The sequence below is a fragment of the Kryptolebias marmoratus genome, linkage group LG6 (genome assembly GCF_001649575.2).
Source record: "Kryptolebias marmoratus isolate JLee-2015 linkage group LG6, ASM164957v2, whole genome shotgun sequence".
Taxonomy (NCBI): Eukaryota; Metazoa; Chordata; class Actinopteri; order Cyprinodontiformes; family Rivulidae; genus Kryptolebias; species Kryptolebias marmoratus.
Window position 1 is genome coordinate 492223 of NC_051435.1, and position 13073 is coordinate 505295.

The 13073-nt window shown below is 46.4% G+C and overlaps 2 protein-coding genes across 4 annotated transcripts in view; both read left to right on the forward strand.

Moving 5' to 3' along the window:
- LOC112451394 (titin) overlaps positions 1-13073 on the forward strand; it is a gene marked incomplete at its 3' end in the record, with an annotated part of 470585 nt that overhangs the window by 344038 nt on the left and 113474 nt on the right. The gene's annotated exons all lie outside the window — the stretch shown is intronic.
- The window catches only part of LOC108251559 (myosin light chain kinase, smooth muscle), a 42963-nt gene that overhangs the window by 12529 nt on the left and 17361 nt on the right, over positions 1-13073 (forward strand). The window contains exons 13-20 of one of the 3 annotated variants that reach the window (XM_037976011.1): positions 3193-3315; positions 4130-4327; positions 5096-5303; positions 5382-5426; positions 5575-5652; positions 6180-6982; positions 9853-9969; positions 11723-11782. In XM_037976011.1, the coding sequence (XP_037831939.1) occupies positions 3193-3315; positions 4130-4327; positions 5096-5303; positions 5382-5426; positions 5575-5652; positions 6180-6982; positions 9853-9969; positions 11723-11782 (1632 nt within the window). Of the gene's footprint in view, positions 1-3192; positions 3316-4129; positions 4328-5095; positions 5427-5574; positions 5653-6179; positions 6983-9852; positions 9970-11722; positions 11783-13073 lie in introns of all 3 variants that reach the window. The other 2 variants (XM_037976010.1, XM_037976012.1) reach the window with 2 other exon arrangements.

Below are 13073 nucleotides of genomic sequence, written 5' to 3' on the forward strand. Positions count from 1 at the left end.
CACACACACACACACTGAGACGTGCACACACACACACTGAGACGTGCACACACACACCCCGATACACACACACTGAGACGTGCACACATCAGACAGTTTTAATAAAAGAATGAAAATCATCACACGAAGGTTTTAAACAAAGATCATCTTTCTTTGTTGAAGCCATTTTGGTCAAAACTTGAAGTAACATGAAACTTGTGATCTGTTAGCACTCAGTCTGTCGGGGATGACTGTCAGCTACTACCACACCAAGTTTGAGCTGATGGTTATATTCTCTTAAACTATAACCCTAAAATAAAAGATCTAAAGCAAGAACCAATAGAAACTGGTTCTTCATTGTTCTGCAGAGTTTTGTCTGCTCAGATACTTCAATATGCAGACGACTCGCTTCTGTTCCTGATGCTGGATTTATGTGAACATAAAGATGTTTTATTTTGTTGCTTATTAACTCTAAAACTGTAATAAGATTAGCAGAATAAAACAGGGAGCAAACAGAAACTCAGGTTTATCCTTCTGCAGAGTTTTAACATCATGTCCTCCTGCTCAGACATGTGATCATTTTATTTCATCTTTATTTAAACAGGTAAAGCTGTTGAGAATAAAAATCTCTCTTCAAAAAAGAGACCTGGCCAAAAATGGCCGCAGCACCCAAACATTTTAAAAGCACAGTTAAAATACTTCCTAATAAAAACAGAAACGGAGGAAGAAATAAAACATCCAGAAAGCTAAGAACTGCCATATCGGTTCAAACATTTACAGATTCCTCATTTAAAAAACCTTCTAGAATGGCTTAAAACCATTCAGAGACTAAATCCTTCAGCTTCAAGTCTTTCTGCAGCTGAATCCAGTCTGAAGGAGCAGCAGACTGACAGAATCTGAACAAACATCAGGTACAGGTAATATAATTAGACCATGTGATAAGAGGGAACTAAACCCAGGATGGTTTTATGAATAAAATGATGCCGATGACAGAATCTGCAGGTCTTCATCAGGATGAAGGCTTCCTGCTCAGGTTTGGATCAGGATTTGTGGGATTATGTGAGCTGCTTCTTCCAGCTTGATTGTCGTGTGGGGGGCGTGGCCAAGCTAATCATAGAGAAACCATCACAGCACAATGCAGGCGTTCCTGTGTGTGTGACGGAGAACATCCATGGGAAGTTCCATGGGATGTGAGTCCAGGTCAAAGGTCAAAGTTCATTCAATGATTCAAAGTATTCTGATGATGAAACCCACAGGACTCACCTGTTGGCTCAGACAGGAAGTCCTGCAGTTTGTTTCACGGCTCTGAGTGTCGTTTGATGGTTCTGAAGTTATTATCAGTTAATAAAGTCAGTTCAGGAGTGGTTCCTTCTGCTCTGACTCCTCAGGAGGCAGCAGAAACCCGTGTGTCAGAGGGACAGTGAACGCAGCATCAGGCAGCCAATCGTTCCTCAGCATGTTGGACAGAAACCATCATCACAGCTTTATAAGGAAAACCAGAGAGATGGAAGAAAATCCTGGTTCAGCAGGAAATCCCCCTCGGAGAAAACAAATACCAGCAGATTCCCACAGACTGACCCTCTGAGTCCACAGATGTCCATGTGAGGATAATAAAGTTTAATCGTCACTTAGAGAGAAATCCGTTTGTTTACGTGTGAATGACCAACAGTTTCTAAAAACTGCTTCTTCAGGATCTCAGAGGTTCAGGATCAGGAGCTGCTGAGAAGCTCCAGGTGTGTGTTAGCACAACGCCAGGGTGGAAAGACATCAGCCATGACCTCAGAGAAGCAGCTGCTGCTGCCCATCAATCTGGGAAGGGTCAAAGGTCATTTAAAGCCCATCATTCTACAGAGATAAGAGGAAACATTTAAGACAGCTGCTGATCTTCACCCTGAAGGTCAGACTGTGCAGTGCTTAAGAAGTGAGCTCCATCTCAGACTCTACAGGCCTCAGTTAGCAGGTTAAAGGTCAAAGGTCATGGCAGGACAGTTAGAAAACCACTGAGCAAGTAAGGCTTGTATATATGGCTGACTGAACCTCAGAGAGCTGAGCAGAAACCAATGAGCTGAAGCAACGCTGGAAAGAAGAGTGGGCCACAACTCCTCCACAACCAGGAACCCACTGAGAGTTCTGCTGCTGGAGGAGGTTCTGCTGCTGGAGTAGGGTCTGCTGCTGGAGGAGGGTCTGCTGCTGGAGGAGGTTCTGTTGCTGGAGGAGGTTCTGTTCCTGGCGGAGGTTCTCTCTTCTTTCAGGCTGTAGTTTCTCTCTGGAATGTTTGATATTTACTCAGAACTAAACACGCTGTGGAACAAAAGTTCACTCTTTCAAGAACACACACACTCAGCAGGCAGTTTATTGTGTGTGTGTAGGAACAGGAAATCCACTCTCCTTATAAGGAGAAGGATGAGTGAAGCTAGCGGTGATGTTTCCAGGCTCTGACCCTCCCCTGAGAACATTCATGGTCTCATCAGAAGGACCAGAGTCCTGACCTGGGTCCGGCTGAGTCCTGACCTGGGTCCGGCTGAGTCCTGACCTAGGACCGGCTGAGTCCACCTGAGTCCTGACCTGAGTTCAGCTGAGTCCTGATCTGGGTCCAGCTGAGTCCTGATCTAAGTCCAGCTCAGTCCTGATCTGGATCCAGCTGAACTTTTCTCCAACATCAGTCCAGATGTTTGTCCACCAGCCAGCAGCCTGGAAACACCTGGACTCAGATCTGACTTTCACTCCCTGAGTTCAGTTTGTAAGGCAGCCTCCTGGAGTCGCCTTCCAGTCAAACTCGGGGACCAAACAACCGTCTGACATCAGCCTGACCCGCTGGACCTGGTCCGAACCCTGCTCAGCTAAAAGCTCCTGTCAGGCCGTCTCTGTGTTTTTAACTCTGTTCTTGTTAAATCTCTTTATGCCACGCTCCTTCACGTTCAGTTTTATCCTAAAACCTGGTCACCCATCTCAAAGAGACCTTGAGCTCAATGGTTTTTTTCTTTGGTTTAATAAAGGTGATGGAAAGAACGAGTAAAATCTGTTAAAAACAGATTTTAACTTGTCAGGTTTGTTTAAAAACAGGAAATAGATGTTTACAGTCAGATCATCAGGTTTCCAGCAGATAAAAACTATAAAAATAATCTGCTGTAAATTATGAGTTTATTAAACTGAGGGTGGCTGTCCTCCTCTGAAAGGCTCGGAGTTTCTTCTTCATGGGTTTCTGTTCCACAGGTCGGCCATGGGCTCAGAGGTCAGAGGTCACAGCAGCAGGCCAGGCTCCTCGCTTCATCAGCAGACTGAGGGACATGAAGGTGATGGACGGCAGCAGAGTCACCATGATGGTGGAGCTGAGCGGTACGACCTCTGTGTGTGGGTGTGTGTGTGTGTGTGCGTGCGTGCGTGCGTGTGGTATTTCCTGTCTGATCTCCAGGGAGACATTCAGATGAGATGAAGACAGATTTACTGAGTCCTTCCTCTTCATTTCCTCTGGTTGTTGTTTGTTGTTCAAAGATCTGATTTAAGGACTGATCTGAGGACAGTTAGATGGTTTAAGGTTAGTTTATGGTTAGTTAAAAGTTAGTTTACAGCTGGTTAATGAACAGTTAGATAAAATGAAGTGTTCTGTCTGCGTTTGTGTTTCTAACTTTTGTTTTTCTGTAGACAGAAGCTGTTTTCTTCAGATTATTACCCCACGGTGTGTGTGTGTGTGTGTGCCGTGTGTCTGTGTGTGTGTGTGTGTGTTACATAATGATTTTCCACAGGGGTTTTCTCCATATAAGCTCTGCTGTCACTCAGTAGTCTGATGGGTTAACTCAGGGGTCCACAACCACCGGGCCATGGATCATTTGGTACCGAGCCACACAGAAGCAATAAAAAGTTCTAGAATTCTTTTATATACACTAATCTGCAGAGTATTTTATTTTGAAAAGTGGCCACTTTCATTCCCACCTCATGAATGAACGTGTCTACCTCTGGAAACATGAGTAAATCTAAGAGCGTCTTTCTTCTCCTAGTTTATAGGAAACCAGACCTGGTGCTGGTTTAAATGAACCCATCTGGACACGATCTACCTGGTTCTTCTCTGTTTTATGTTTTTATTTTAGACGTGTGATATGAGTGTTTTTGAGTTTGGATTCGGGTGTTTTGATGAAGGTTTGTTGTTCTTCAGGTGACCCTCCTCCTCAGGTGATATGGCTCCATGATGGACAGGAAGTGACAGAGTCTGACGACTTCCATTTCCTCAGGGAGGACAACCGCTGCACTCTGCTGATCCAGGAGGTCTTCCCAGAGGACACTGGGACCTACAGCTGCCGGGCCTGGAACCAGCATGGAGAGGACCAGACCCGGGCCCAGCTCACTGTAGAGGGTACTAACAGAACGACGAGATGAGACCAGCTAATAAACATTATATTCAGTCAGCTTAAAACTACATGAATAAATATGAAAACACTAACGAACAACAGAACAAACCTAAAATCTGACTGATCCGTTTCAGTCAAACAGTTTATCTTTGCTGGATAAAATCAATATTTTCAAATTATATTTGATCTGAATTTTGTTCAGATCTTGAATTGTAACTTTAAACCTTGTTTTAATTGATCCTAAAGTTTAACTGTGTAATTCTTTTACCCACCAACATCAACAAGGTTTCTGTATTCTGTTGAAAGAACAGAGATTATCTAATAAAACTTAATTATTAGCACCGATTTATTACTTCCTTCACATTTCACGACTCACCTTTTTTATTATCACCTTTCTTCACACGCGACCATGTTTGAACACATGCTTGTTTCTTCAGGTTATCAGTGTTTTGCTGCAGTTGTTTTCTGTTTTTAATTTGGTTGAAAAGAGGTTTAACTCTGACTTGTTGAGGGTTTAACTGACTCCTGTTATGTTTTTGATAATGGTGTTTGGTTTGCCCGTCCATCCAGCCTTCTGTCCGTCTGTTAGCAAGATTACTGAAAAACTAATGAATGGATTTTGATGAAATTCTCATGAATAACAAGTAATTCAATGTTGCTGGATCTTACAAATTTTAATGACCCTATGGGCCTGGCAGACGTGCTCTCTGAGTGTCACCTTCAGTTATTCATTAAAACAAATTCTCACTGCATGTTTTTCTTTGTTTTGGCAGAACCTCAGGAAGGCATCCAGCCCTGGTTCGTCACCAAACCTAAACCTGTAAGTGCCGTTGTGGGTCAGCCCGTCCTCCTGTCCTGTGCTGCTGCCGGAGACCCGTTCCCCGAGTACACGTGGACCAGAGCTGACCTGAGGCGAACTCTGACCTCCGGAGGAGACTACGAGCTGCTGCAGAAGGAAGATGTGATCTCGCTGCTCATCAGGTCTGCAGGAGCTGCATGGAGTCAGATAAAAACCACAAGAACACCAGAAACACAATCATTCTGTCTCTCCTTCATTAGACGGGTTCAGATGCATCACGCAGGAGAATACCTGATCAGCCTGAGGTGATTCACACTCACACACACACACACTCACACACACACACACACACACACACACCAGGTTTAACTGAGGAACTCCAACAGAACTGTGACTGCTGGACTCTGGTACCAGAACCTGAAGTCCTGCTCTGAGACTCTGTGTGTTTGTTAGGAATAAGGTGGGGGAGTGCAGCGCTGTGGCCCGACTGACCGTCACAGGTGGAGGAGGAGGCGGCGGCGGCGGTGGCAGGTGAGGATAAGGACCATTATTCAAACAGAAAAAAGAAATCCTTCCTTCCTTTCTAACTTCCCTATTTCCTTCCATACCAACCTATCAGCCAACACAAACTCCTTTTTTATTGCAGTAAATGCTGACTCAGCAGGCTCCAAAGGCTAATCGTCTGCCTGTCTTATTAAGAGTGCTGTCAGGGAGTTTTGAACCAATCAGATTCTGTGTTCTTGTACTGCAATGATCTGCAGCTTCAAAACCAACAAATGATAAAAGAACAATAGAAGAAGAAGAGTTTCAGTGATAAAGGAAAGTGGGAAGAGGAAGAGGAGGAATGTTGTGTTCAGGGTCGACTCCGTTCACATCACTTCATTCATGCCCGTAAAAGGGAAGTTGAGTCATTTATGATGCAACATGAACAATCTGAGTACAGCTCCTCTTCCTCCTCCCTCCTCATCCTCCTCCCCCACTCTGACGGGGGCGGAGCCTAACTCCTGTTTATTCTCTCCTCTTTTCGTCTCTCTTTCTCTCTTTGCTCGTTTGTCCAGAGCTGCAGCAGCAGGAATACTAGGAGGAGGAGGAGGAGGAAGATCAGGTGGAGCTGCTGAGCTGAGAGGAGGAGGAGGAGGAGGAGGAGGAGGAAGAGGGAGAAGCAGCAGTGTCAGTCAGCAGTGGCAGGAGGCCAGAGAGGAGCAGAACCTGCAGCTCCTGGGCCAGGAGGACAGGAAGAGGAGGAGGAGGAAGGAGGAGGAGGAAGCTCCCCGAGGAACCCTCAGGCGCTGCGTGGAGACCAAGGAGCAGCGGGAAGAGGAGCTGAGACAGAGGGAGGTGCAGCAGCTGGACTTTCGCTCGCTGCTGGGACGCCGGGACCTTCAGACCTCCAGCACCACCTCAGACCAAGGCCACCTCATGGATTTTAAGTCCAACCTCAGGAGCGTGAAAGGCAAGGCAGAGGAGAAGGTGAACTCCTCGCAGCAGGTGGACTTCCGCAGCGTGTTGGGGAAAAAGGGCGCCACCAGCACCAACAGCAACAAATCATCCGACACACCCACAAAGAGCGCCGCAGACTTCCGATCTGTCCTCGCCAACAAGAAGAAACCCCCAAGCCCCGAGAAGAACGGAGAGAAGGTCAACAACTGTGTGGATGGAGAGGTCCACGAGAAGAAGAATGGAGGAGGAGGAGCACCGGAGTTTGTGGAGAAGCTGAGCGACCTGACGGTTCTGGACGGTCAGCGGCTCCGGCTGCAGTGTCGCCTCACTGCCGACGCCACCGCTGCCGAGGCTGCAGTCACCTGGACGCTGGATGGAAAGGTCATCAAACCATCCAAGTTCATCATCCTCGCCAACGAAGGTCAGAGGTCACACACACACAGCTTACAGTCACACACACAGGAGGACATGTCAACAACGCGTTAGGAGGTTGGTGACGGAGGAGGAGGAGGAGCAGCTGCTGATGAAGCTCAGAGGATTCAGACTATTAATAGAACGCAGATGTGAAACAAAAGGATGTGATGGTCGAGGATCGCTGCTATTTCAGATGGAAACAGATCACTTTACACACGCAAACACACACACACACACACACACACATGCAAACACACCTAAACAGACACACACAAACACACACAAACAGACACACGCAAACACACACAAACAGACACACGCAAACACACACACATGCAAACACACACCAACACACGGTCTTAACTGTGCTCTCCACCTCCACATCCATCATTCCTGTCGGTTCATGTGAGCGTCTCTATTTCTGACTGGGGTTCTGTGGTTCTATGGTTCTGTTCACATAAAGACCCAAACACGAGCAACGTATGACCTGAGGGCCCGAAGTGGCCCCTGGACTGTCTCCGTCTGGGCCCTGGTGTCCTCTTATAAAAACAGAAATCAAATAAATCAGATTTTCTCCAGCAGGGGGTGCTGTTCACATTTAGGACTGAAACACACCTGATGTTTCCTCAGCCAGGTGGAGAAGGTCAGAGGTCATGATTTTTAATAATCACCCTCCAGACACAGTTCAGTTCACAGCACCATCTAGTGGCCCCGTGGGACACAAATGTAATTTCATGAAGGGGGAAATAATAGTTTTATCTCTTGGTGATTCCAGAAGTTGTTCTTCTCTACAGAAACTGCCCAAGTCCTTCAGGTTTCTTGGCTGCAGATGGAAACTCGAAGCTTCAGCTCCACACATTCTCTACAGGTCTGGAGACCGGCTCAGCTGCTTCTTTGTTGACTTGGTGGGATGTTTCAGGTCTGTGTCCTGCTCCATGACCCATCTTTAGTGTCCTGGCTGATGGAAAAAGGTTCAGGATTGTATTGTTCAATGCTCCATTCAGTGTTCGTTGTTCGGGTCATACTCAGCATTTTTTTTCTCCAAACTGTGGGTTTAGTTGAAGCTAAAGTGCTGGATTTTAGATTCATCTGACCTCAGAACTTTCTCTCAAACGTTCTTTGAATCTTATAAATGTTCTCTCTTTAACTTCTGAAGACAAGTCTCTACCTGGGCCTTCTTCAGCAGGGGGACCTTCTGAAGATGGGTCTGTACCTGGACCTTCTTCAGCAGGGGGACCTTCTGATGACAGGTCTCTACCTGGACCATCTTTAACAGGAGGGATCTTCTGAAGACTGGTCTCTACTTGGACCTTCTTCAGCAGGGGGACCTTCTGAAGATGGGTCTGTAGCTGGACCTTCTTCAGCAGGGGGACCTTCTGAAGACTGGTCTGTACCTGGGCCTTCTTCAACAGGGGGACCTTCTACAGACAGGTCTGTACCTGGACCATCTTTAACAGAAGGGACCTTCTGAAGACTGGTCTCTACCTGGACCTTCTTCAGCAGGGGGACCTTCTGAAGACGGGTCTGTACCTGGATCTTCTGACGACAGGTCTTTACCTGGACCATCTTTAACAGAAGGGACATTCTGAAGATGTGTCTCTACCTGGACCTTCTTCAGCAGGAGGGACCTTCTGGAGACAGGTCTCTACCTGGACCTTCTTCAGCTGGAGGGACCTTCTGGAGACAGGTCTCTACCTGGACCTTCTTCAGCTGGAGGGACCTTCTGGAGACGGGTCTCTACCTGGACCTTCTTCAGCAGAAGGACCTTCAGTCTATTACAACGAAATGTGGGAAGAATGGTGTTTTTAGTGACTGTGGTCCTATTTGACTTCAGATCATCAACAAGCTCCTCTCGTGCAGCTGTGGGCTGACATAAATCAGAACTGAAGTTCCTCTAAAGCTGTGTTTCATTTATCTCTGAGGTCAGATCTCAGATCTGAACTTCATCATATTTCAGTTACAGCTCAGAAAACTACTGTGACCTCTGACCTTAACATCCAACACCTTACTAACACGCCTGCAGAGCTGGAAGAGGGCTGTCCTGAAGCCTGAAATAACACACAGGGATTACTGCGAGCGCGCACACACACACACACACACACAGGGAATCCTCAGTGCTCATAAACACATGTGTTCATGCAGATGAAGCTCCTGTGTTTTTATTTGTGAAGATGGTCTGTTTGTTCTCAGAAGTTGTCATTTCCATGTTCCATGTTGTGAAAATCTAGTGGAGTTCCTGACCTAACCTAACCTCAGGATCCAACATGGCCGCCCCGCACATCAAAGGCTGCAGTAGTTGTAATATATCTGGAGTAATAAGTATTTTCCTTCTGTTGGTTCGGATCATATTAAATCAGATCAGTCTCAGTAGCTGCAGAGTTTAAACACAGAAAAACTATATTAGTCATCCTGGTTCACTCAGAACAACAACTAACATGTCCCACTGGCTGTTGTCTTCTGCAGTTTGAAAACTTCTGGTTTAAAGTTACATTCAGACCTCAGAATGAGTCTGAAAACCGACATTACTTTCGGTTTTAGACCCAGTTTTAGTTTTTCTTCTGACAGGTTGAGTTCTGGTGGATCTCTGTCAGGTTCTACAAACATCTCAAAGAGGATCAAAGTGAACTGGATCAACCAGACCACAGTTTGGACACAGAAAAGTAAATGATTCTGTTCAGAAAGCTTTTAGTTTTTATCATGGACTGGATGTTGATTCATAGAAACACTTTGATTTAAAAAGATCTTAAAATGATGTTCTAGTGGTTCTGAGGGCCATGAGTCCAGAACCCACACTTCTGGGCCACATAAACCCATGTTGCTGGTTGTTGCTGGTCCTCAGATGTATGACTGATGGATGTGTTGGATTTTGGGTTTCAGGAGGACTCTGCTCTCTGACCATCGACAAAGCCCTGCCTGAAGATGAAGGAGTCTACAAATGCAGAGCGGAGAACTCGGCAGGCAGAACCGATTGTTCCTGCACGGTTCTTGTCGATGGTAAGAACTGAGCTTCTCACACATCTCTACTTTTAACAGGAGGAGCAGAAGAAATTCCAGGTTTTAAATCAACATATTTCCAGCTGTTAGAGGTCCGATCCTGAGCCTGAGGACGTTACTGTCCCTGCAGTGAGTTTTAGATGACTGCTGAGCAGAAGGTCCAGCCTCCTTCAGTATCAGGACCTGATCAAACTGATCTGGTCTTTACCAGGTTCTAAAAAGATCCAAATCTGACCTCAACAGAACAGAACCACAACAGATCGCACCATGTTGTTATTTAATAAACAGTTCCAGCTCCTGACCCAGCAGAACCTCCTCCAGCAGCAGAACCCTCAGTGGGTTCCTGGTTGTGGAGGAGTTGTGACCCACTCTTCTTTCCAGCGTTGCTTCAGCTCATTGGTTTCTGCTCAGCTCCCTGAGGTTCTGGTTCTGGACCGTTCTGTTGTAGATTAGCTGCTGTGTTTGGGATCATTGTCCTGTTTGGTCCAAGCTGGACATGGAGCTCATTTCTCTGAGCACTGCACGGTCTGACCTTCAGGGTGAATCTGCTGTGAAGATCAGCAGCTGTCTGAAATGTTTCCTCCTGTGAATAATCTTCCTCTCTGTAGAACGATGGACTCCAGATGACCTTTGACCCTTCCCAGACTGATGGGCAGCAGCTGCTTCTCTGAGGTCATTGCTGATGTCTTTCCGCCCTGGCAGGTTTTGCTTTAAAGCAGCAAAAACTGCTGATGATGATCAGTTAATGCATTTGATCAGCAGCTCCTGGCTGGTCCTGCACCTCTGTGAGACACGGTGGTGGGGGCTGATGGTTTGGGCTTGTTTCAGGAACCTGTTGTGGGTTTTTGTTCTTTTGGTGTTTGACTGGAATCATTTTAGAAGCTGGTAAAGACCAGATCAGCTGTATTCTGACCCGATCTGAACTGACAGAGGGTGGACTTTCTGTCTCTCAGGACTGGACGAAACGCCTCCGAGGGTCTCCTTCCCGCTCCTCCGGGTTCCCAGATTTCCTCAGGATTCTCCATCTGTTTGGAACTTCCTGTAATTAGAAGAAACAAACACAAACTGCAGTTATCACGGATGTCTGAAGGTTCCTGGAAAGAGACTAACACAGCTGGTTCTGCAGCTCAGGAGCGTGGACAGTTTGGGTTCCTGGAGGCCCCGGGTCCCCACTAACAAACACTTAGCGCTGGTGCTTCCTGTTACCTTACAGACAGCTGATTAGACGATGCTCTCTCTGACATTTTCTGAGGAACATCAGAGATGTTTGTTTGTGTTCAAACAGGAAATACCTTCTTATCTGTCTGCGGCTGCAGGAAACAGCTCCAGATTTAACCCTGTTCTCTCTGCTGCCTCGCCTTTGGTCTTCTGAAGCTACTTTTAGCTTCTGTTCTGCTGCTTTTAACTTTAGCTGTTCTGTTTCAGCTTCTGTACCAAATTTCAGCAGCTTTTCAGCTCTCAGCGGTCAAAATGTTTTCTGGTTTTATTTGTTTCAATGTGACTGTGTGGATTTTATTCTGTTTACAGTTTGAAATTAAATAAATAAAGAAAGAAAGGTTCTGTCTGAGAAGTCGACCGTCTTCAGGTTTCCAGAAGAAAGAATCTGTTTAAAAGGTTCTGATGGTTCATAGTCAGAACTGTTTCTGAGTCACTGAGTTTTTCAGGGAAAAAGGCTCCTAATGTAAACCGACTTGTTTGTTCTGTTAATAAACTCTGTGTGTGTGTGTGTGTGTGTGTGTGTGTCCTACTGCAGATCCAACAGAAAACTCTCCGATGGACAAGAAGTCCAAGAAGGCGACTCCGACCTCAGAGAGTGAGTTTCCAAAATATGCAGCAGCTTCTTTTGTCCCAAAAAGGAGCTGCAGACTGGGATTACTGGTTCCCACACACACACACACACACACACACACACACTCACAGCTGGAGCTTTCTATTTTAAAGCGTCTCTGTGTATCATTGGAAACATCAGTTGGTTCGGTTCTGACAGATTCTTATTCTGGACTCTGTTCCTGTAAACAGCTGCAGTTTTTCGCACATTAGGACCACATCTCCCATCAGCCCCTGACCCTGCACCCACACACACACACACACCCACCTACACACACACCCACCTGCACACCCACACACACACACACACACACACACACACACACACACACCTATGAACATGTCCTTCAGCTCCTGACTGTCATCAGAACCTGATCCGAAGCCTCAGAACTTTATTTTAACATATATATGAGGATTTTCAACGTGGGTTTTCTGGCCCTGGGTTCTGCCTGCAGGTTCATCCTTTGGACCCTGAACATCACAGCAGTTCTGCAGAAAACCCGTCCTGTGTCTCACCCTGCGTTCTGCGGATGGTTCTCTCTTTGTTCAGCAGAGAACTCTGTTCTGATTGGACCCCTCACTGTCAGTTCTATAAAACTAAGCAGTGGAACCATAGCACCCTCCAGTGCTTGTTAAAAGAACATCACCTGGTTTTTCTGTTCTGCTGTCAGCTGTAACCGAACCGGACCTGCTGGTATCAGGTTGTTCTATTTTAAAATGGGTCTGTTCTCTGAGCAGGTTCAAACTGTAGGAAGTTCTGCTGTTTCTGTTCTGATGCTCTGGGTGAGGAACAGGAAGTCCTCCAGAGTCCAGACCGTCTCACTCCTTTCAGGAGTTCTGGTTCTGAATCAGGAGGAACGTTCTGACTCTGTTCGGTGGAACCAGAATCAGGTGACCTCAGTGTGTTCACCTGATAAGACGCTGGTCTGTGATTGGTCGGTTTACAAACACCTGATGTTTTCAGACAAACAGAACCTTTTCAGGTGTTTGGTTGAACAGAACAGAACCAACGGTTTGTGTTCTGCTATTCATGCAAACAGAACAAACGTTTAACTTCCTGAGGTTTGTGTCTGAGGTTAGGCCTATGACCTTTGACCCCTCCTGCTGAAATAAGAAATTAAGCTCCTGATTTAATGAGTCGGACTGTCAGTTGGGTTGCAGCAACGGCTCCACCTGCCCCACCTGTCCCACCTGCTCCACCTGCTGAGAGACAACATGTTGGTCCACAGTCAGAAACCAGCAGCTGCTCCACCTGCTGAGAGACAACATGTTGGTCC